Source organism: Pogoniulus pusillus, chromosome 7 (assembly GCF_015220805.1).
Source record: "Pogoniulus pusillus isolate bPogPus1 chromosome 7, bPogPus1.pri, whole genome shotgun sequence".
Classification (NCBI taxonomy): domain Eukaryota; kingdom Metazoa; phylum Chordata; class Aves; order Piciformes; family Lybiidae; genus Pogoniulus; species Pogoniulus pusillus.
In genome coordinates, this window is record NC_087270.1 from 39,215,854 (window position 1) to 39,239,668 (window position 23,815).

General features: G+C 44.5%; 1 protein-coding gene across 15 annotated transcripts in view; it reads left to right on the plus strand.

Annotated features, from left to right (window-relative positions):
- HMBOX1 (homeobox containing 1) overlaps positions 1-23,815 on the plus strand; it is a 153,095-nt gene that overhangs the window by 48,143 nt on the left and 81,137 nt on the right. For 12 of the 15 annotated variants that reach the window (XM_064146660.1, XM_064146664.1, XM_064146670.1 and 9 more), the window contains exon 2: positions 11,704-11,787. In XM_064146660.1, the coding sequence (XP_064002730.1) occupies positions 11,765-11,787 (23 nt within the window). In that variant the 5' untranslated portion in view covers positions 11,704-11,764. The remainder of the gene's footprint in view (positions 1-11,703; positions 11,788-23,815) is intronic. The other 3 variants (XM_064146666.1, XM_064146669.1, XM_064146668.1) reach the window with 2 other exon arrangements.

Consider the following 23,815-nt stretch of genomic DNA (forward strand, 5'->3'; position numbering starts at 1 on the left):
CCACTACAAAATCAAAAGCCAAACTCTGTAAGCAGTAATTCTAATAGCCTTAATTCATTTTCCTTTAGACATTGGGAAAAGTAGTGGGTTTTCTCATCTTTGTGTGCTCTGATAGTAGCAGATCCAGAGTAGTCTTGATGCAGTTCAAGAAGTCAAATTCTCCCTAGTAATTCATTTGAGCAGTTCCAGTTGGTCAGACTTTTAACTACAGTGTTATTACACTCAGAACTAAACAGTTATGGAGTGAGTGTGAGCCTGCCTCCACCTCAGGAGGCAGAAGTGCTCACATCTAACAATGTTCTGCTGAGGAATCCTCACCTTGTGCACACATTTTACTTGGCACTATAGACTCACCTTTCAGTTGGCATATCCAATGTTATTATGTCACTGTATTCCTAGCAGAAAATCATCAAGCTAATTAGTGTTAATTAGGATCTTTCTTTGAATGAGTCTCTCATTTGTTGTGTATTTGGCCCAGGCTTGGACTGAAGAACTTGGTAAGCTGCCATCTGCAGTTTTGTCCACATGAGCATATATACTTGATGTACATATCTGAAGGCTGGCCAGGTTGGAGGGGGCAGGCTCTGCTCACTGCTCCCTGGGATAGGACAAGGGGCAGTGGTTCTAAGTTGCAGCAAAAGAGGTTCTGCCTCAACACAAGGGGGAACTTCTTTGTTGTAAGGGTCCCAGAGCACTGGAACAGGCTTCCCAGAGAGGCTGTGGAGTCTCCTTCTCTGGAGACTTTCAAAGCCTGTCTGGATGTGTTCCTCTGTGATCTGTATTGTCCTGCTGTGGCAGGGGGGTTGGACTCAATGATCTCCTTGAGCCCCTTCCAAACTCTAATATCCTGTGATCCTGTGAAGGTGTGATTCCTGCTGTTGGCGTGTAAGCGCTTTGCATCTTCAGCCTACTTTAGGGTATGTCTTGCCCATTGGAATCATAAAGGCGTAAAATCATTTTGGTTGGAGAAGACCTTTAAGATCGAGTCCAACCATTATCTAGATTTGGTGCTAAAGCAGTGCCCCTTTGCACACATCTTCGGGATATTATGTGCCTCCAGGTATGGTGATTCAGCCACCTCCCTGGGGAGTCTTTTCCAGTGTTTGACAACCCTTTCAGTGAGGAGATTTATCCTAATATCCAGTCTAAACCTCTGCTCAGGAAACTTGAGGCCATTTCCTCTCATCCTGCCACTTGTGAAAAGAGACCAACACTCATTTTGCTCCAACCTCCTTTCACGTAGTTGCAGAGAGGGAGGTCTTCCCTTAACCTTCTTTTCTCCAAGCTAAACAACCCCAGTTCCCTCAGCTGTTCCTCAGAACCAGAAAAACATAGAATTATGGAGTCAACCAGATTGGAAGACACCTCCAAGATCATCCAGTCCAACCATTCACCCAGACCTAACAAATCTACTAGACCATGGCATGAAGTGCCTCATCCTCTCTTTTCTTAAACACCTCCAAGGCTGGCAACTTCACCACCTCCCTGGGCAGCCCATTCCAATGCCAATCACTCTCTCTGTGAAGAACTTCCTCCTAGCATCCAGCCTAGATCTCCCCTGGCACAGCTTGAGACTGTGTCCCCTTCTTCTGTTGCTGGTTGCCTGGCAGAAGAGCCCAACCCCACCTGGCTACAGCCTCCCTTCAGGTAGTTGCAGACAGCAATGAGGTCAGCCTTCACCAGCTTCATTGCTCTTTTCTGGACCTGCACGTGTCTCTGTAGGAGTTAGCTGGCACTGGACTGCTTGTTGTCTTTTCATAAGCAGTTAGTAATTTCATGTCAGCTTTTCCTCAGTTGCCTCAAAACGTGCTTCAGAAATTTGCAACTGAACCACTCAGCTGAGAGTCACCTTCTCCTTATATTCCCAGCTGACAGAATGTTGAATCATCATCCCTGGAGATATGCAAAAGATGTCATTGCTATCTACAACTACCTGAAGGGACATTGTAGCCAGGTGGGGGTTGGCCTCTTCTCCCAGGCAACCACCAACAGAACAAGGGGACACAGTCTCAAGTTGTGCCAGGGGTAGGTCTAAGATGGATGTTAGGAGGAAGTTCCTGGCAGAGAGAGTGATTGGCTTGGGAATGGGCTGCCCAGGTAGGTGGTGGAGTTGCCATCCCTGGAGGTGTTGAAGAAAAGAGTGGATGAGGCACTTCATGCCATGGTCTAGTTGACTGGCTAGGTCTGGGTGAATGGTTGGAGTGGCTGATCTTGGAGGTCTCTTCCAACCTGGTTGATTCTATGAGATTCTATGTGTAGGCACTGTGCTGAGGGATGTGATTTAGTAGTGGACTTGGTAACGTTAGGTGAATGATTTGACTTGATGATCTTAAAGGTCTTTTCCTGCCTATGTGATTCTGTGATTCTGGGTGCTCTCTTATGTGAGTGAACATCTCTTCCTTTGCCATTTCAAAGTGATCTAAATGGATGAAGACAACCTGTTGGTCATTAAGGAGGTGGTCTTTGTAGGAGCCATCAGCTATTGCTGTTATCCCTGAGTTGTGTGCCTTGCTGTCAGTCTTTTGCTGTTGAGATTCACTTGTAGTTTTAGCCAGAGAAATCAATCTCAGTGACCTTTGGTTCCAAGCAAGTTTCCAGACATGATTGGAGGGCTCACTGAAATTCAAGAGGTACACCAGCCAAGCTCCTTTTGTGCATTAAGGCCGGAAGCTCATTTGTAAGCAATAATGAAAATATAACCCAGGATTCTCTGCTCAGATGTGTCTGCAGATGTATCTTGATGACAGCATTTCATTTTCCAGCTACCATTAAGGACAAGACAATACTAAATTACGTCCTTTTATTGGGACTGCATTGCCTTTTATGTATCTCTGTGACTTCTGGAGTAACTTGGGACCCTTCCCAGTGAAGTACAGATGAAGTTTTCTGCCTTTCTGGAGGCCTTGAGTGAGTTTGGGAAACTTCATGACTTTGTGACTCTTCTTTCTACAGAGAGGCTCTGTTGCTAGTCTGCTTCAAGTGGAGCCTGACCCTTCAGGCTCACACTGTAGGCAACTTCACTAAATTTGTATGAGGTGGTTTCTTTTGTGTGGGGTTGGAGAGAGAGAAGCGAGAAGCAATTTTAACTGCAGTCCTTGACTAATTTCTGTTGAGATCTACTGCAAGGCATGTGCAAACAATGATTTACTTGTTTTTTGAAGTGAGCCAACTGTGGCACATAGGAGATGTGCTTTGTAAAGGGGAAAAGGCTTCTTTCAGTGCTTTTCTTTCTGAGGAAGAAGAGGATCATATCAAAAGCTACTTTGCAGTAAGCTTGGCAAGAAGCAGCTGTATTCTCTCACCATAGTCCCAAGATATGACATTATGCTGGTTTGTACTGTAAGAGTTTGTTAAACCAACACAGTCACAATCAGACTGAAAACAGCATTGACTGGAACCATCTTCTGAGCAATCTCTTCAAGAATTGTGTTCATAAAAAGTGCCTCCTTGCTTCCTTTTTTGCACCAGTGCTGGTTTCCTGGAGAAGGGGTGAAGTCTCAAACCTTGGAGATTCTCAAAGCCATCGGCAACTGACTTGGAGTGGCTCTGCTTGGACAGGGTGGTTGAACAAAAGGACCTCAAAGTCTTTTCTATCCTCAGCCCATCTGTGATTGGGAGAACTCAACCTGTCCCTTAGGATCTCTGCCATAGCAATTCATGCTTTGTTACCTTGCAGCTGTATCAACATGCTCCTTGTAAACATTGGTTCTAGATAATCACAGTATGGTAAAGGTTGGAAGGGACCAATCCACTGGTAAAGCATGGTCACCTAGGGCAGGTTGCCCAGGATTGTTCCAGGCAGGTTTTGAAAGTCTTCAGAGGAGACTCCACAACCTCACTGGGTTCCAGTGCTCCAGCACTCTTACAGGAAAGCTTTTCCTCATGTTCAGATGCACCTACCTATGTTCCAGTTTGTGCCCACTGCCCATTGTCCTTTCATCAGGCAAGAATGAAATGAATCTGACTCTGTGCTCTTGACATGCTCATCTTTTAGATATTGTTAAGCACTGAGAAGATCCCCTCTCAAACTTCTCAGAAGTGCCATGGTCTAGTTGATTGGCTAGGGCTGAGTGATAGGTTGGATTGGATGATCTTGGAGGTCTCTTCCAACCTGGTCGATTTTATGATTCTCCAGGCTTAACAGCCCCAGGTGTCTCAGCCCTTCTTCATCAGAGAGATGCTCCTGATCATCTTCATAGCCTTTGCCAGACTCTCTCCATTAGTTTCTTGTTTCTCTTGGAGAGCCCAGAACTGGGCAATACAGAAGCCTCAGCAAACGCAGAGACTGTGTCCCTTGCTTAGCAATGCTTCTTTTTTGTTGTGAACCTTCTTAAGGGTCTGCACTATACTATTCTGAAAGTACAGCTTCATGTACAAACAGAAAGTAGTGGCTTTTACATAACTTGGAGCCTGAAGACTTAAGAAGAAACATCTCTTCGTGTTGTATCACAATGACTGCGTGAAACTGGATGCTGCACATCAGCAGGCCACAGCGTGTGCTCAGGAGGTGGCAGTTTGTAGTGAAGGTTCTTAACCTTGCTTTCCAGGGCACAGATGTAACACATCCTCAAGTCATATGGCAGAGCAGTTGGGTTTTTTTTTCCTAATAGGTCTATTTTGGGAAAATGGGCTAGAGAGTCCTAGATTAGCTTTAGTATTTTGGACACTAGTCCTACTTTTGTGTGTGCACCCAGATGAATTTATCAAAGTTTTGATGCAAATGCTGTACTTGGAGTTTTAGAAGCACTGGGTAAACAGCAGCTTAATCTGAATGCTTCCCAAGAATATAGGACTCCAAGCTGGCAAGGGAAGGCTCAAGGGGAGGCATGGGCTGGAATTTGAAGGCAGATGCATTCAAAGAAGAAATTAAGTAATGGAGAGGATGGTGAACCACTAGAGTGAACTAGAATGGATCCTTGGTCTCTTGCTGATTTGGAGGCAAGATGTCTTCTGGACATAAGTCAGGTAGCAGGCTTGTTTTACTTTACTCTGTCCTCAGTGTAGAGAAGATGAAGCAGATGAAATGCAACAATCTATGTTTATAGAATCATAGAATCAAGCAGGTTGGAAGAGACCTCCAAGATCAGCCAGTCCAACCTAGCACCCAGCCCTGTCCAGTCAATTAGACCATGGCACTAAGTGCCTCAGCCAGGCTTTTCTCAAACATCTCCAGGGATGGTGACTCCACCACCTCCCTGAGCAGCCCATTTCAATGGCAAATAGACACATGTGTAGGGTCCACCTGGCAATTCATACAGCCCTTCAACTGTGCATGAAGTAAAAGACTTAGATTTGGAAGCTTTCTGTTACTTCTAGGAGAGGATCAGTTTGTAATTATGCCAGGGGTTGGGAATCTGCCTTTATTGTGAATTCAGCAGTGGCAGAACTTCATTCTTGAACTGAATTTCATCACCATCCAGTGCACCAGGTTTATCAGCAAAGTGAAACTTCATTCTTACCCATTTCAATAGCTGGTGTGGTAAGAGCTCTGTTGTAGCAGTGGGGCCTGTGTCCTCAGGCAGATACCCTGGGCAGCCACCTATACTATCCTGTGTGGCTTTTAAGCCAAGAATTCAGCCCCTCTCTTGACGTTTTACATTTGACAACATGGTGATGTTTCTCTTCCCAAGGACAAAAGCTTTTAATATGTTCTTTATAAAGCCCTTTTTAAGACCTTACCAAGGAAGGTGTTAGTGAAACACAAAGCAGTGTCATTATTTTTTTACTCAGTCAGAAATTAAAAGGGAGAATTAATTTCTTTTCCAAATAGAGGATATCAGCCTTCTCTTTACCAAGGGACTTCCTTCTTGCTTCTGCAGGCCATTGTGGATCAGGGTGAACTATACTTCAAAACATTTAATTGCACACAGTGAGAAATGAAGAAAACTGAAGTGGATCCCAAGAATGCATTAAAAATCTGAACTAAAATGAGACTGATTTCATGTCAAGTGAGACAAATGCAGAGTTGATACTCCAGTGCTTCACACTTCCACTTGTCCTTGGCACCGAGAAAATGAGATTTTTAATATCTTGAAAACAGATTGCTCTGAAGACTCATCCATTGTAAATTTAAGCTGCCTTTATATCAACTTAAGCTGGGGACAAGATTGTTCATTACATCTGATTCTACAACTGTGGCCATGATTTCCATTTTAATATTGAATTTTTTTGTATTGCCTGTACCAGAAATAGGAGGGGGAGCTGACAGTGTTTTCCCTGTGTTAGCAGATAATTTATTTAATGAATAATGTGAAAAGGGCAAAGGTTTGTGAGTTCTTACTTGCATATCAGTTGCAGATAGTGGTGACACCTGCCTTTGCTGCGGGGATCAAACTCGGTGTGGTGCTTTGGTTTGTGCTAAAAGGAGCCTGAGGGAAAGAGGGATATTGATCCATGATTTAAGAATCATGATTTGTTAGTGACTGAGGTTACACTGGGGTTTTTTGTTCTTTTTTTTTAGTAAACTTATAGGCAAGGGGTTGGTTGTTTCCCATCTGATGAGCCATTACATTGCAAGGAAAAAACATATTCAAGCAACCTTTATGTGCTTATGGGGGAAGGGAATGTATATCTGTGCCTCTGAGCTGTATGCCAACATTGAGTCAAAGACTGTAACCCTTTTCTACAGCTGCTGTTCTGTTTTGGCGTCAGATGTAGGAAGCACAAGCTTCCTCTGCTTTGTGTGTACCTGCATTTGATTTCTCCAGTCCACCTACCAAGGCAAACCTGAGGATACCCTGACCTGCCTCACTCCTTGACTCTGTGTGCATCAGCCTAGGATTGCGTTCAGACTGTAATGCTGCTGCCTCCACCTGTAACACAGCAAAAATCATAGAATCAGTCAGGGTTGGAAGGGACCGCAAGGATCGAGTTCCAACCCTCCTGCCATGGGCAGGGACACCCTACCCTAGATCAGGCTGCCCACAGCCTCACACAGCCTGGCCTTAAATACCTCCAGCCATGGGGCTTCAACCACCTCCCTGGGCACCCCGATCCAGCCTCTCACCACTCTCCTGCTCAACAACTTCCTCCTCACCTGCAGTCTGAATCTCCTCACCTCCAGCTTTGCTCCATTCCCCCTAGTCCTGTCACTCCCTGATATCCTGAAAAATCATTCTCCGGCTTTTTTTTGCCCCCCTTCAGATCCTGGAAGGCCACAAGAAAGTCACCTTGGAACCTCCTCTTGTGCAGACTGAACAGCCCCAGCTCTTTCAGTCTGTCCTCATAGGAGAGGTGCTGCAGCCCTCTGAGCTTCCCAGTGGCCCTTCCCTGGAGATGCACATGTGGAGCATGTCCACATCCTTCTTGTAATAGGGGCTTCAGAACTTGATGTATTACTCCAGATGGGGTCTCACCTCCCTCACCTTGCTGGCCACATTTGTCCTGATGCAGCCCAGGCTTTGGTTGGCTTTCTGGGCTGCAGGTGCACACTGCTGGCTCATGTTGAGCTTCTTGTCCACCAGCACCCAAGTCCCTCTCCTCAAGGCTGCTCTTCAGCCACTTACTGCCTCAACCCAGATGCAGGACCTTGCCCATGGTTTTGTTGAACCTCATGTGACTGACTTGTGCCCAGCTCTTCAGACTTTTATTTTGTCATGAGCTCTCTCCTGTTTATTTCTGCTCAAATATCATCATCCTCTTTCTGCGCTCACAGATCTGGAGCCTGTAGGAAAAGTTCCTTCTTTCTCCTGTGTTCACATCCCAAATTTGGGCTAGATCCTAATGGTTCTCCATTTATAACATCAGAGGTCTGTACTATGTTTTTTTTTCTTTCTTTACTATCACTAATATCATCATCCTGCTTTGGAGAGCTCACATCTGAATTACTGCAGCCTTTGACTCTCATCTCCTTGTGTTTGAGTTTTACTGCTGCATTTCACAATAATGCAAGGTGAACTTTTCTTTCCTGTGTGAGTTTTCTTCTTCTTCACATTCCTCCACCAGAAACCAAATCTTTCTCTGAGGAATCCATTCTCCATCATTGGCCTCTCTGATCTTCAGAAAATGTGTATATATTTAAGTCTGAGTTGTTCCTCTTTGGAAAACAAAACAGCTCCCTGTGTTAATCTCTAAATTTGGCATTAGTCAACAGCATGATCTCTTTTTTTTTTTTTTTTTTGGTGACTGTTTCAGGGAAGATGTTTTAAGTGCAGTTGAGAGATTTAGCAGATAAGTATTTTGGTCCAGAACCATTGCTAAAAGGTTTGACCTGGCTGACTGCTAGGGATCTCTGTAGTTTGTCTTGCCTGTCCACCAGTACTTTGGTGTCACAGTTTCTCTCTCAGGCCAGAGTATATGACTGTGGCAGTCTGCTGGAACCACTCATCTTGTCTGTGACCTTACTCTTGGCCACTTCTCTTCCCGGAGAAAAAGAAGGCAAATCAAGACCTAAATGTGGGCCAAATGATTTGTTTTGGAAGTGACAGCAGCCAGCTCTCAACAACTCCCTCCTCATAAACATCCAACACATTCCTTTGACCTGGGTGGGGGCAGTCTTAAAACCCTTGGGAAATTTGGTGGCCAGAAGCTGACTGCTGCTGCTTCTTCTGGAAAAAATCATTCAGCTCAGCCTTTTGGCCTGAGACTTCCCAAGATTTTTTGTTTCTTTGTTTTTTGTTTTGTTGCTTTGGTTTGTTTTTTTTTTTATGAAGAGGAAAAAACCACATACACAATGGTGTAGTCTCTGTATGTGCAGTGGACTCCAGCTGGGACAGGTGTAGTTCCTCACTAGCATTTCTAGCAGGTGTGATAGAGGAAGTGTCATGGTGTAGCCTCCAGACCACTCTTAACCACTGGGAAGAGTGGAGATGTGTCTGCCCACAGGGCTGGGTTGATAATGTTACTGACATCTCTTTGTGGAGCAGAGTAAATCATCCCATGCAAATCCTTCTGCTCTCTACCCACTTGTTTTCTACTCCAACTCACACACACACACCCCTTCCCCTCTCCCCCAGTAGCTTAGAATCATAGAATCAACCGAGTTGGAAGAGACCTCCAAGATCATCCAGTCCAACCTAGCACCCAGCCCTAGCCAGTCAACCAGACCATGGCACCAGGTGCCGCATACAGTCTTTTCTTGAACATCTCCAGAGATGGTGCCTCCACCACCTCCCTGGGCAGCCCATTCCAATGGCAAATCACTCTCTCTGTGAAGAACTTCTTCCTAAGTGTAAATACTCTCTCTAGCTCTTTCTGTATCTGCCTGGATGTAATACCCTGCTTTTCTCTTTCCCATTGGTTAATAGTTTGGCTTTTAGAAGCAATTTCAGTCCATGTCAGTTTGGGGAGAAAGACATCAGCAGTGATAGCTAAAGAAAATTCTATTAGGTCATTCCTTTGTAGAATGTAGTACCTGTCTTCTGTGCTCTGCAGATGTTAGCCAAATAATCCTTTTAATAGCTTTTGTGAGTTAAGAGGGTAGGTAACTGTCATAAGGCTAAATGATTGCATAGATTAATTTACTTGTGGCTAAAAGAAATCAATTGTAATTTAAATTTTTGTCTCTGGCCTGATTACACAACCAGACATCAACTTTCTCCTTAAGAATCTACCACGTCCATTAAGTCACAGAATCACAGGATCACAGAATGCTGAGAGCTGGAAGGGACCTATGGAGAGCATTTAGTGCAATCCTTCAGCTAAAGCTGGGTCACCCACAGCAGGTTGCCCAGGATTGCATCCAGGCTGATTTTGAAAGTGTCCAGAGAAAGAGACCCTACATCCTGAAGGGGCATTGTAGCCAGGTGGGGGGTGGCCTCTTCTCCCAGGCAACCAGCAATAGAACAAGGGGACACAGTCTCAAGTTGTGCCAGGGTAGGTATAGGCTGGATATTAGGAAGAAGTTCTTCACAGAGAGAGTGATTGGCATTGGAATGGGCTGCCCAGGGAGGTGGTGGAGGCACCGTCCCTGGGGGTCTTCAAGAAAAGCCTGGATGAGGCACTTAGTGCCATGGTCTAGTTGATTGGTTAGGGCTGGGTGATAGGTTGGAGTGGCTGATCTTGGAGGTCTCTTCCAACCTGGTTGATTCTATGATCCTCTCTGGGCAGCCTGGTCCAGTGCCTTCAGTACCCTCAAAAAGAATAGATTTTTCCTCTTGTTTGGATGGAACTTCCTGTGTTCTTCTTTGTTCCTGTTTCCCTTTGTCCTGTTATTAGGCACCACTGACAAGAGTCTGCCCCCATTGTCCTTTCCCCCCTTGCATAGTGATAAGCATTGATGCAATTCCCTCTCAGTCTGGTCTTCTTCAGGGTAAACAGCACCAGGTCTCTCAGCCTTTCCGCTTCAAGAGAGATGCTTCAGTCCCCTCAGCATCTTTGTAATCTTATCTGGACTCCAGTCCAGACAGTTCCCTGTCTCTCTTGAGCTAGGGATCCGAGAAGACCCAGTGTTTCAGATGTGGCCTCACTAGGACAGAGTACAGGAGGAGGAGATCCTCCCTTGACCCGCTGGTCACACTTCTGAATGCACTCCAGGAAACTGTTGGCATTGTCCACAAGGGCACACTGCTGGCTCATGGAGAACTTACTGTCTGCCAGGACTCCCAGGTCTTTCTTTGCAGAGCTGGTTTCCAGCAGGTCGACCTGTATCTTGTACTGGTGCATGGGATTATTCCTCCCTTGGTGCAGGATACTATGCTGGCCCTTGTATGTCATTAGATTCCCCTCAACCCAACTCTGTGTCCAGGTCTTGCTGAATGCAGCACAGCCACTCCTCCCAGTTTTGTATCTCATCCAACTTGCCAATGGTCCCATCATCCAGGTACTGCTGAAGGTGTTGAGCAAGACTGGACCCAATCCTAGGGAACACCACTAGCAGTGATTCAGTATGCAGTATATGTCTGTGTATGTCTGGATAAGTTGCAGGTGATCATTCAGAGCAATGTTTTTGAACAGTTCTGGGGTTTAATCTCTGGGCATGCACTAGCCCAGATTACTCAACTTGTTGGCCTTGTTTAGATCGGTAAAGTGTCTATCTGCAACTTGAACCATTATAACTCAGAGCCTGAATGTAAAAGATCATTTAACAAGTGTTAAGTCCACGGGCCTGTTGCAAACCAGGAAAGCTCATGCTGAAGGCAAAAAGAAGAAAGAGGGTGAGACCTTAATGATCTGTATGAAAAGGAAAACTTGAAAGATGGTGTAAGAAAATTCAGTGGTTCCAGGGATCTTTTCAGCTCTGGTTGTGCTAAGTGATTGGTGTATGTTCTGCCTTTTAACAAGGGAATAGGTCGGGTGATGGGGAAGGATCCTGCAGGTGCACATCTTGGAGGGCTTTTTGGTGATACTGCAAACAAAACTGCTGCCTTCTCCCAGGCAAGCAGCAACAGAACAAGGGGACACAGTCTCTAGTTGTGCTGGGGGAGGTCTAGGCTGGATGTTAGGAGAAAGTTCTTCCCAGAGAGAGTGATTTGCCATTGGCATAGACTGCCCAGGGAGGTGGTGGAGTCTCTGTCCCTGGAGGTGTTCAAGAAAAAACTGGCTGAGGCACTTAGTGCCATGGTCTAGTTGATTAGCTAGGGCAGGGTGCTAGGTTGGACTGGATGATCTTGGAGGTCTCTTCCAACCTGCTTGATTCTATGATTCTCTGGTTGCCCTCTCTGAGCTGATTGTATAATTGAATGTCAGATAACAAGAAAGTCCAAATGTATTTGCCTTTCATAGAAACCTCTTCATATTTTTGCATCTTCTCATTGTGTCTTACAGAATGGTGAATAACACTGAAGACCCTCAAGAGGCTTTATAACGTCCCATCTCCATGTAAAGTATGCTCAGAACTTTTCCAGTAGTGTAAGTACAAGCTAAAAAATAGCAGAAAAATTATGAGTCATTTGGTGTTCTTTTAATCTGTCTAAAAAGAGCAGAGAAATGTTTACAGTGATCATCAGCAATTGCCTGAATTGGAGAGTACCACTGGTTTGGTATTTGTGAGACATTTAAACCAAGGAACAGTAGCATTTGATTCCTCACTTGGTCTGGCTGAGACGTTACTTCTACTCTTCTGTCACGGAGAGAGAAGGAAAATCATGCAGTTATTAGAAATTCAGCCTTGATCAGGGAAAAAGAAGTGTTAGAGGGCAGATAGAGTCATAGAATCAGGTTGATTGGAAAACATCTTTAAGATCATCAAGTCTCCAACCATTACCTAGATAAAGCACGTACAGTCCTTAACACAACATCTTTGGATCTTTTAAACTGCTTCAGGGGTGGTGATTCAACCACCTCCCTGGGGAGCATATTCCAGTGTTTTATAACCCTTTTGGTGAAGAAGTTTCTTCTGATAACCAATCTAGATCTCCCCTGATGCAACTTGAGGGCTTTTTCTCTTGTTCTATCACTTGTTATTTGGGAGAACAGACCTGTGCACACTTTGCTCCAGCCTCCTCTCAGGGACTTGTAGAGAGTGAGAATGTTTGTCCTGAGCCTCCTTTTCTCCAGGCTAAACAACCTTAGTTCCCTCAGCCACACCTCTTAAGATCTGTTTTGTAGACATTATACCAGCTCCAGCACCTCATGTCTTGTATTCAGGGCCTCAAAACTGAACATGGTACTCAAGGTGTCATCTCAGCAGAGCTGACTATGGGAGGAGATCTCTGTACATCTACTGAACACAGGAGAGAGGTACAAGGTCTGTGGAAGAAGCTCTGACACGGGTACAAGCTTGGCAAAAGGAGATGGCTACACCACATAGCAAAGACAAAAGACTGAAAGCACCTAACCTAACATATTAGAATTGACTTTGTTGATCCAATCAACCACTGCTTTGTCTTGAATCCCAGTATGAACTGAATTGCCTGAATCTCATTGTTGAATTGGAGCCTATTAGTTTGTATACTTGTATATTTGTTTGATATAGTTTGTGTCTCTCTTGTTTCTTCAATAAATAAGCCAACCAATTAAAAGTTTTAAGATTGTCAGGCTGAAAGGACAGGCTTGATCTGTGCTATGCTTTCATTCATCTGGCCAGTCCTGTATGCCTGTTCCTCATAGCTCTTTTGTAGGGCTGGGTGATAGGTTGGACTGGATGATCTTGAAGGTCTCTTTCAACCTGGCTGATTCTATGATTCTAAGCAGCAGCTTTTTTACTTCATTCCCATAATATAAGTGTATTCCAGCAATAAAAGTATAGGGGAATATTTTTTATCTGAGTGAAAGCTGAGGTGAATTCATTTGGAGAGGATTAGAGAGTATTAGATTAGAGGAAATGGGCCAAGATGGCCCATTTAGGTATAAAATTTCCATATTAAACCATAGATCCATTTTAAAAAGGATAAGTGAGCATCATAGTTTCAGAAGGAGAAAGCAGAAAACAGAATTGGAGAAAAAAAGAGAGTTTTAAATACTGAATAAAATCAAAATTGAACGTTTTAAAACTACTCATTTAGAGAGTGATTTGGTTACTGCTACCTTGGGGCAGGGTCCTCTGTCAGAAGAGCAAAAGAGGCAGCCAGCAGCAGTTCACCTAACTAATTTTGGCTCTAATTGGATGAGAGTCAGTACTTGAGAGGAACTTCAGGCATGATGTGAGCACAAACCTCTTGATTTTAGTCTGACAAGAATTAGTCGTTTATCGTGTTCAGAGAAGGGCGACAAACTGGTGAGAGGCCTGGAACACAAACCCTGTGAAGAGAGGCTGAGGGAGCTGTAAGTGTTTAGCCCAGAGAAGAGGAGGCTCAGGGCAGACCTCTTTGCTGTCTACAACTCCCTGAAGGGAGGCTGTAGCCAAGTGGGGGTTGGTCTCTTCTACCAGGCAAGCAGCAACAGAACAAGGGGACACAGTCTCAAGTTGTGGCAGGGGAGGTCTACGCTGGATGTTAGGAGGAAGTTGTTGTCAGAGAGAGTGATTGGCATTGGAATGGGCTGCCCAGGGAGGTGGTGGAGTCACCGTGCCTGGAGGTGTTGAAGCAAAGCCTGGCTGAGGCACTTAGTGCCTTAGTCTGGTTGACTAGGTAGGGCTGGGTGCTAGGTTGGAGTGGCTGATCTTGGAGGTCTCTTCCAACCCGGTTGATTCTATGATCTAAAATGAAATACTGTAGCCAATGCAAGTGTATCTCCATTGGGTTATCCATAAGTAGAATGAACTACTTCTATTTCACAGGCTCATGGCACTATTGATTAATTAATGTGTTAATAGTGAAGTATGACCATCAGTATTTGTTTTGCATGTTTCAAAATGTGAACTAGACAGTTTCAGCATCGTTGCTTGAAGTTTACCTGAATTATCAGCCTGATGCTTATGAGTCTATCTGCCAGCAATGACAGAGCTGTCTTGGAAGTGAGTAAAAGCCTGCTGAGTGGAGAGAAAATCAGTGTGAGTAATGCAGATGAAAAAGGACTAGATTGAAGCCTTGTCATCACTTAGGAGAGACAACAAAAAGAAAGGAAGGAGTACATGATTGATACCAAAGTCAGCACACCCTGAAGAGCAGAGTTAAGTTACAGAGGCTTAGCTCAGTCACTGCATGGCTGAGCTGTGTTAACTGTCCAGCTCCCCTGAAATGTGACACAGAACACGTTAATTAAACCTGGCTGAAAGAGGACTTGGCTAATTTGAGTTTTTGTCTTCAGTGACAAGGTACCATGTAAATAGTCGGTGGCTGTAGGAATGTTCAGTTGGCATTTTAAGCTTCCTTAACTGAAACAATGTCCTGTCTGAGCCCTTAGTTAATTGATGATCTCATAAGCAGAGAGAGGTACATATGCCCACTTCGAAAGGCACATGTACCTCTCCTCAGCTTTTGGCCAGATTGGCACATCTGTTGGGTTGATAATAGCAGTCATCAGAACCTTCTCTAAGCTAAATCATCTCACTGACCCAGGCAGAAAACAGCTGTGGGTGTGTTGATTGATTGATTGATTGATGGATTGATTTACCTACTAGGTTGGTTAACTGACCTGGTCTGTGGAGATTTCCACCTAAGTCCTGGAGCTATGCAGAAGGGCAGAGGAGCAATTCATGGGTTGCTTCACCCTCTTTCATGCCTCTGCAGCTTCAAGAATTACATGTCTAGGTGTCATGCTGTGAGCAGGGCACAGAAAGGTTTGGATTTGTCCTGAGAATATTGTCCTGGATCTTTTCTATGTCATGGAAGAGGAAATATCCCTAGTTTAAGTTTGGGCTATGCAAAGAGATACTTTGAGCTTTAAGAGTGTTAATTAGGATGTGTGTTTTTGTTTGAAATGCCTTAAAATAAAACTCTAATGTGGAAGAAAGTGTGGCCAAAATCCCAGGGTTTTGCCATTATGATTTATAGTCTTCAAGGAGCCTCTGTTCTCGTAAGTTGTTTTCCAAGTATAATCTCTGTCTTCACAGAGACTGTGTGCCAGTAAAACTACACTTGGAAATGTCTTCTAGTGCAAAACAACTTGCTTTGTAGTTAATCTCAAAATTAGGCATAGGTAACTTTCAGTTGTGTACTGGGCTTGGATTTTAGTTCTTTGAAGTAACAAATTTCTCTTTAAAATGTGTTGATTGTTACTGCTGCTGCTAGATCTTGAAGGAGAAAGAAGGTGCTTGAAATACTTCAGAATCTTTCTTTTTATTTACCTGTGGAAGAGAAGTGATGGAAATATCGCTGATGGCATTCATGGAATCAGGGTTGGAAGGGACCACAAGGGTCAGCTAGTTCCAACCCCCCTGCCATGGGCAGGGACACCTCACCCTAGATCAGTCCTGCCACAGCCTCATCCAGCCTATCCTTAAACACCTTCAGGGATGGGGCCTCAACCACCTCCCTGGGCAACCCATTGCAGCCTCTCACCACTCTCACGTTGAACAACTTTCTCCTCCCCTCCAATCAGAATCTCCCCAGCTCCATCTTTGCTCCGTTCCCCCCAGTCCTGCCACTCCCTGAGAGCCTCAAAAGTCCTTCTCTAGCTTTTTCGTAGCCCACTTCAGATCCTGGAAGGCCACAAGAAGGTCACCTGGGAGCCTTCTGCAGACTGAACAGCCCCAACTCTTTCAATCTGTGCTCACAGCAGAGCTGCTGCAGCCCTCTGAGCATCCTCCTGGCCCTTCTCTGCACATGCTCCAGCATCTCTGCATCCCTCTTGTAATGGGGGCTCCAGAACTCATCAGAGCAGAGTAGAGGGGGAGAATCACCTCCCTCACCTGCTGGCCATACTTCTCCTGATGCAGCCCAGGATCTTGAAACTTGTCTTCTACCTTATCACATCTGGTGTTATACATGGAGTCTGTAGGATGATGGTATGCATGGTGAGAAAACACTCAAAAGTTTGGCCGGGCACTTGGTCTGCCTTCTTGCAGAAGGCCTGTGTGACTTTGAACAAATTGTTTTGACTTGTCTGAGGGCCATAACCCCTTCCTGTGAGCGCCTGGTCTCAAAAGTTAGTGTAGTTTCACTTCCCTGCTTCACAAGGATAATCTACAGAATGATGTTTCAAATATTTAGGTATTCCTGCTAGGCTAATTAATGGAGAAGATTTTTGAGATTCTCTCTGGATTTTAATAAAGGATGGGTCCAATACTAAAGTGAACTGGAGGAGGAAGAAGAAAGAAGTACCTACCTCTGTAAACATGACAGATGAAACTAGGTGACTTGCCAGTTTGGTGCCTTGCTCAGGCCCATGTCTCAATTTTATTACCATAATGACTTTCCTCAGTGTTTCAGTCTGTTGGTGAGATTTGCTTAACTGTGTAAGTCCTGCCCTGATTGTGCTACAGGCTTTATATAGCCAAAGTTTGGCCTTCAACTTCTGAATTCAAGAGCTTCATCTTTGCTCTTGGCAAAGGTTTGAGCTTTGGGCCCTCGTTCAGTACTCAGCTGCCACTACAGCTTTTCTCTCTGCTTGCTATTCCTGCTGATCCCTCATTCTACCCTCAGAGTTTGAATTTCTGCCTCGTTGCTGTAGGATTGCAGCAACAGTAGGACACTCAGATTTTAGGAGTAGGAAAGGTTAGGGTTGGACACGTAAGTTGTCAATGTGAATCAGTCTGTGCCTCAAATAGACTTCAAAAGTGTCTGGCTCCCAGCCCTGTGTTTAATCATAGGTCAGCCTCTTTTGTAGGACTGAAGGGAGGTTGTAGCCAGGTGGGGGTCAGTCTCTTGTCCCAAGCAACCAGCAACAGAAGAAGGGGACACAGTCTCAAGTTGTGCCAGGGGAGGGTCTAGGCTGGATGTTAGGAGGAAGTTGTTGGCAGAGAGAGTGATTGGCATTGGAATGGGCTGCCCAGAGAGGTGGTGGAGTTGCCATCCCTGGAGGTGCTCAAGAAAAGCCTGGCTGAGGCACTTAGTGCCATGATCTAGTTGACTGGATAGGGCTGGGTTCTAGTTTGGACTGGATGATCAACCAACCTGTTTGATTCTATGACCCTATGATTATGACAATAACTGGCACTTATGTTACATTTTTGCTATGTGAGATCAATCTCAAGCTCTTTCTGTCTCTTTCCCAAACGTGTAAAGTGGATAGTGTAAAGCAGAGTAAGTTACTCACCTAAGAGGAATCAATGGCAAAACTGCTAGGGCTTGCTTACTGCCAGTGTGCCAGCACCCAGAAAAAAAAGTTTTATCATCAGTGGAGGATTTCAAAGCCTGATATGGAAGAGCATTTGTAGAGCTAGTGAATGTGGGCTGGGGGCTCTTTAACTAGCTGAGAAAGTTGAAGCCTCCTGTAGAAATGATCTGTTGATATTCTGCTCTCAGCTTGCCTTCTGTAATTTGTGTAGCGGTGAGTATTTGATTACCTTGGGTTTATTTTCAGAGGTTTCAGGCTGCTCTTATTAATTGTCACTGTTTTGATGGAAAGCATATGGCAGTGTGCTGCATTCAGAAGGTGGTGTTTTGCATTCACAAGCAGCGCCGGTGACGTTTAACCTCGATAGATCAGCTTGTAAGTCTGATTTCCCTCCTTGCTGCAAGGCAGGGCTTTCGTTTCCCTGGGATGAGAGCAGTCATTACAAGCATTACATTTTGTTTGTGAATCAGGATGAATGGGAGTAGAGTCCTCTTTGAAAATCAGAACTAAGAGATGCAACTGCAGGAGATAATTATGCTAACGTATGGCTAAGGATGGATCTGTGTTCATTGACATGATGAGCACTTGAGGCCTGATTTTTTTTTTTGTGGTGGGTTTGGGTTTTTTTGTCTCTCTTGAAAACTGGTACAACTCCACTGAAAATACTGGAATTGCAAGTGATGAACACAAGTGTTGGCTCAGATGAGTCAGATCCTTAATCCTGTGTTGCGCCCCAGAATTCATAGCATCAACTACTGGTTTGCAGGTAGCTTTGCTTAATAGGGTGCAAAGCTTTGGGTAGCCAGGTGGGGGTTGGGCTCTTCTCCCAGACAATCAGCAACAGAACAAAGGGACACAGCCTCAAGTTGTGCCAGGGGAAGTATAGGCCGGATGTTGGGAGGAAGTTGTTGCTGGAGAGAGTGATTGGCATTGGAATGGGCTGCCCAGGGAGGTGGTGGACTCACTGTCCCTGGAGGTGTTAAAGCAAAGGCTGGATGAGGCTCTTAGTGCCATGGTCTGGTTGATTGTCTAGGGCTGGGTGCTAGGTTGGACTGAATGATCTTGGAGGTCTCTTCCAACCTGGTTGATTCTGTGATTCTGACATATTTAAACTGATAGTGAATAAAAGGAGATGTGCTTGTTCAGTAAGAACAAAAAAGGCTAAAGTCTGAATTTTGGAAGATTAGATAATGTCCACAGAATGACAAAATAGTAGGGGTTGGAAGTGACCCCAAAAGATCATCTAGTTCAACTCTCCTGCTAAAACAGGGTCACTTAGAGCAGGTTACCCAGAATCACAGCCAGTCCTGCAGGGAAGGAGACTTTGCAACCTCTCTGGGCAGCCTGTCCCAGTGCTTTGTCATCCTCATAGGAAAGAAGGTTTTCTTCATGTTCAGAAGGAACATCCTGTATTCCAGTTTGTACCCCGTGTCCTGTTGCTTGGGCACCACTGAAAAGAGTCTGGCCCCATCCTCTTGACACTTTCCCCTTTAGATCTTGATAAGTATTGATAAGATCCAGACTAAACACTGCTCCAGGTCTCTCAGCCTCTCCTCCTCCTTGTGTCCTAAATTTTGTTCCATTAGTGCTTTGGAGCTTCACTTGGTCTGCCACTGTCTTTGTCTCTGAACATGTGTGCATGTTGTGCACTGTTTACTTTGTGGTATGTATCAACGCCTCTGTTCCTGGAACAGCTATAGCTCAGAATGAAAGTCCCTCTCTTGAGCATCTTCTAAGAACCAACTGCATCTTTTGGGATTGGTAATGGTGGGCAAGATGTGAAAAAGGAAGGAGAGGTGAATGAACTACTTCTTGAATCTCAGAAAAATGTATGGAGAGAGAAACAAACTGGGTTTAAAAATCAAGAGACTGGACAGCTGAAAGTCTTTCTGATCCTGATAGAAAGCATCCAGATCAGCTTGTTCATGGTAATTAGGTTGGTGAATATCAGGCCAGTTGATAAGTAAATTATATTGCTGTTGGAAATAGCAGCACCATCCTTGATAACCATTTTTGCTTGCTGCCTAGATCAGAGACCACATGTAGAATGGATACATAGCAGCCTGGTCATACAGAACCAAATCCTTGCCCCAGCGCATGGTCTAGACTGGGCATGCAAAGCCAGCACAGCTGTGCTCTCTGCTATGTGTTTTTAACAGCTGGAGGACATCCATCTCCACAGCTGTTCAGAAAGCAATTTTCACTACTGCTATATGTAGGTAGGTGCAGGAGAAAAACTGACAGGCTAAAGAGGTCAAGCTGTGAGAAAGACTCTGATAGTTAAAACAGTTATCATGGAATGATGGAATTCTGTTGGTTGGAAAACACCTTTCAGATCAAGTCCCACTGTTAACTCAGCACTGACAGGTCCATACTAAACTGTGTGCCTCAGCACCACATCTACACAGCTTTTCAATCCCTCCAAAGATGGGGACTCCACCACTGCCCTGGTTACCTTGCACCAAGGCTTGGCAGCCCTTCTGGGGAAGAAATTATTCCATTAGACACTAGTCCAACGTAAACCTCTCCTGGTGCACTTTTGGAAGCCTTTTTCTCTTGTTCTTTCAGTTGTTCCTTGGGAGAAGAGGCTGATGCCCACTGTACTCCAACCTTCTTTCAGGGAGTGGAGAGTGAAAAGGTCTCTCCTCAGCCTCTCTTTCTCCAGGCTAAACAACTCCATCTCCCTCAGCTGCTGTTCACAAGGATTGTGTTGCATACCCTTTACTAGTCTTTTTGCCCTTCTTTGAACACACTCCAGCGCCTCAATGGCCTTCTTGGAGTGAGGGACCCAAAACTGAACACAGTGTTTTAGGTAAACTAGTTAACTAGTTTTAGAAATGATTTTTTATGTGTTATGTAGTTTGGGATGATCTCTTTCAGTTGAAAAGGCAAAATGTGACCTTCTGAACTGGCTATTCCATTGAAAGGGCAGTATGGTGTTCAATAATACCAAGCAAGTGCATGTTGCATTGAAAAAATATAAATGGTTGTGCTATAAAAGATAAGGTTACAGATTCAGAAGATGCTATTGACAAAACTAGTAGTGCTGATAGGGTCCTACCCTGCAACAGCAGTAGATGCCATATGGTAAGGAAGGGTAAAAGTTAGTATTTCTCCCTCTCCTGTTTGCCACAGTTGATGTGACTTTACCAGAATAGTTTTTAAACCAATTACAGGACCTAGGATCCTGTCATGAACACTTTGGCTCTGGCCCACATCCATGGTATGCAGATTATTGCAAATATAGATTTTACATTAAAAAATGCAACCCGTGTGCAAGTCCTGAGCTTTGCAGAGCTTCTTAGATAAAGTGGTGAATTTTAATGGAACTTTGGAGAAAGGCCTTTGCAGAAGAGGATATTTTCTCTACTGCTAAAGTACTTCCTATCCATGTAGAGTCAGTGAAAGATTGGGAAAAATGTTTTCTCATGATCATTAAAGACTCCAGAGCCATTTTCTCGAGTGTTAGAAGTGTTAAGGATGGTGTCTGGCCTTATTCCCAAATGGGTAATTGAATTGCCTTGATCTCCTTCCTGCAAGTTCACTTGGAAGTAGACTTAGCTCATAGTTGGTTTTATGGGGTTGTTCTGCTGTGTTCCATCACCTACAAAGTTAGTGTCCAGTAAATGATTCTTTGTGTCTGTCTGGGTTTGGGTTATGATAGCAGGTGAGAAAATCTTCCAGTGTTTTTCCTGACTTTTCTTTCTGGGATGAAGGAAGAGAAGGGAGCATCTCAGTATTTGTCCATGCTTTCAATTTGGACAGAGAACACCGTGTCTGAAAGGTGAAATTCATACAAAAAAAGAAGGTAAATAAGTTGATGGCATGAGGAAGAAAAAGCAGTGGCACTGAAAGCAGTTCTGGCCCCACACAGCCTTCATTCCAGAAAATGGTGTTAGAAGCAAAAAGAATGGTGCTGCAGCTGGCTGGGTGAGATCTGCTACTTCTGTTGTATCTGTGGATCTGGGAGGAAAAGAAGTTCTATTTGATTTAGTTCCTTACAGTTCTCCCTTCAGCCTGGTATTCAGGTACCTGAGGTTCCTTTTGGATGGAGGACAAAAGATAAGCATAAAGTTTTAATGCTTTATAGATACTAAAAGGCAGTAAGTGGAATTAGTCCATTGTACTTGGAGGTAGTGACTGCCAGCTTAATGTATGAAACATAAATAAGTTTGATACTTTCAGCTACTTTTTTTTTCTGTTGGGACCTAAATAACCTTGATTAATTTTAAGGGCCAGATTCAGTTGTTTTTAAAAATGTACAATTTTAGCTTTGAGTTTAATTAATACTTTGCAGCAGTCTTGCTTTCAAAATTCCAGTGAGGAGAACCCATGGCAGTTCTCCCTTGGTTGACCTTCTCCCCAAGGAAGTTCAACAGCCTGTTCTAACTGGTGAGAGTTTTGCTAACTGATCAGGAGATAAAGCATGTGAACAGAAATGGGTGCACTAAGAAGATTGTGACCAATAGGATGAGGGAGGTTCTCCTACCCCTCTCCTCTCCCTTAATCAGCCCACGTCTGGATTGTTGAGTCCAGTTTGCGTTTCCCAGTTCAAGAGAGACAAGAAACTACTGGAAAGACTCCAACAGAGGCTACAAAGATGATCACAGAATCACAGAATTAACCAGATTGGAAAAGACCTCTGAGATCATCAAGTCTAACCTATCACCTAACCTTTCTAATTAACTAAACCATGGCACTAAGTGCCTCATCCAGCTTCCTCTTAAACACCTCCAGGGATGGTGACTCCACCACGTCCCCGGGCAGCCTGTGCTCCAGCCCCCTCACCAGCATTGTTGCCCTTCTCTGGACATGTTCCAGCGCCTCAACATCTTTCTTAAGTTGAGGGGCCCAGAACCTTAAGTGAGGGGCCTAACCACCACTGAATACAGGGACAGAAGGACTTCCCTGCTCCTGCCAATCTCTCTGACAAGGGAAGGCTGAGAGACCTTAGGCTGCTTAGCCTAGAGAAGAGCAGCCTGAGATGGGATCTTCTCAATTCTTATAACTAAAGAATCTCTGTCAAGTGGATGAGACCAGACTCTTTTTCAGTGGTGCCCAGTGACCGATCGAGGGGCAACTGGAAGCTAGGAAGTTCCATCTGAACCTGAAGGAAAGCATTTCCACTGCAAGAGTGCTGGAACAATCTTCCCAGAGAGGCTGTGGACCTGTTTTAGCAGAGAATTGGAACTAGATGGTCCCCAGAGGGTCCCTCTAACTTCCACCACTCGGTGGTTCTGTGATCCTGTAAGCTAAGATCAGCTAGTGCTGATGTTTTGCTACTCTGGCAGCAAATTCTGCCAAAGGTTGTCTATAGCAAAGCAGGTTCCCCAGGGAGGCCCCATCCCTGGAGGTGTTTAAGGCCAGGCTGCATGAGGCTCTGGCCAGCCTGATCTAGGGTAGAGTGTCCCTGCTCATGGCAGGGGGGTTGGAACTAGATGATTCTTGTGGTCCCTTCCAACCTTGACTGATTCTGTGATTCTAGGAGTCAGTCCACAGTTTGTACTCAGGAGAAGTATCTGCTGTCTTTGTTTTTCTCTGCTCATCTCTATCTTACTTTACATCTTGTTACTTTTGCAGCTGATTGTATTTCACAAGTGAAAAAAAAACAAGGAGGGGGGGGAAGCAAATCAAATTACAACTAGCCAGAGGAGTTCAGGAGGATAAGAGGCTCTTATAGCAGTACGGGGGGGATGAAGTAGTGGAGAATATCCCTTTATTAATGAAGTGAATGAAATTATGATGGTTTTAAAATGGCTGGTTTACTTAGCTGCTTTGTCAATTGAGCTTTAAACTGAGTAAGTTTATTAAAACTATTTTGAAAGGGGAAAATAACTGAAGCCCTGCAAAAAATATCAGTTCTAAATGATTTTGCTATAGTTATTCATTAAGAAGCAAGAGACCGTTGATGGTGTTGGAACACGTTCAATAATGCCATGTTTTGCAATATTTGTTTGGGGGTTTTAATGGAAAATTCCCAGTTCCTGCAGTTGTTTTTAGTACGTAAAACTCACACAGAAGTATTGTTTCTAGATCATTACAGAATCATAGAATCAACCAGATTGAAAGAGACCTCCAATATCATCCAGTCCAACCTATCCCCGAGCCCTGTCCAGTCAACCAGACCATGGCACTAAGTGCCCCAGCCAGGCTTAGCTTGAACACCTCCAGGGATGGTGACTCCACCACCTCCCTGGGCAGCCCATTCCAATGCCAATCACTCTCTGCCAACAACTTCCTCTTATCCAGCCTAGACCTCCCCTGGCACAACTTGACACTCTGTCCCCTTCTTCTCTTGCTGCTTGACTGGCAGAAGAGGCCACTCCCTACCTGGCTACAG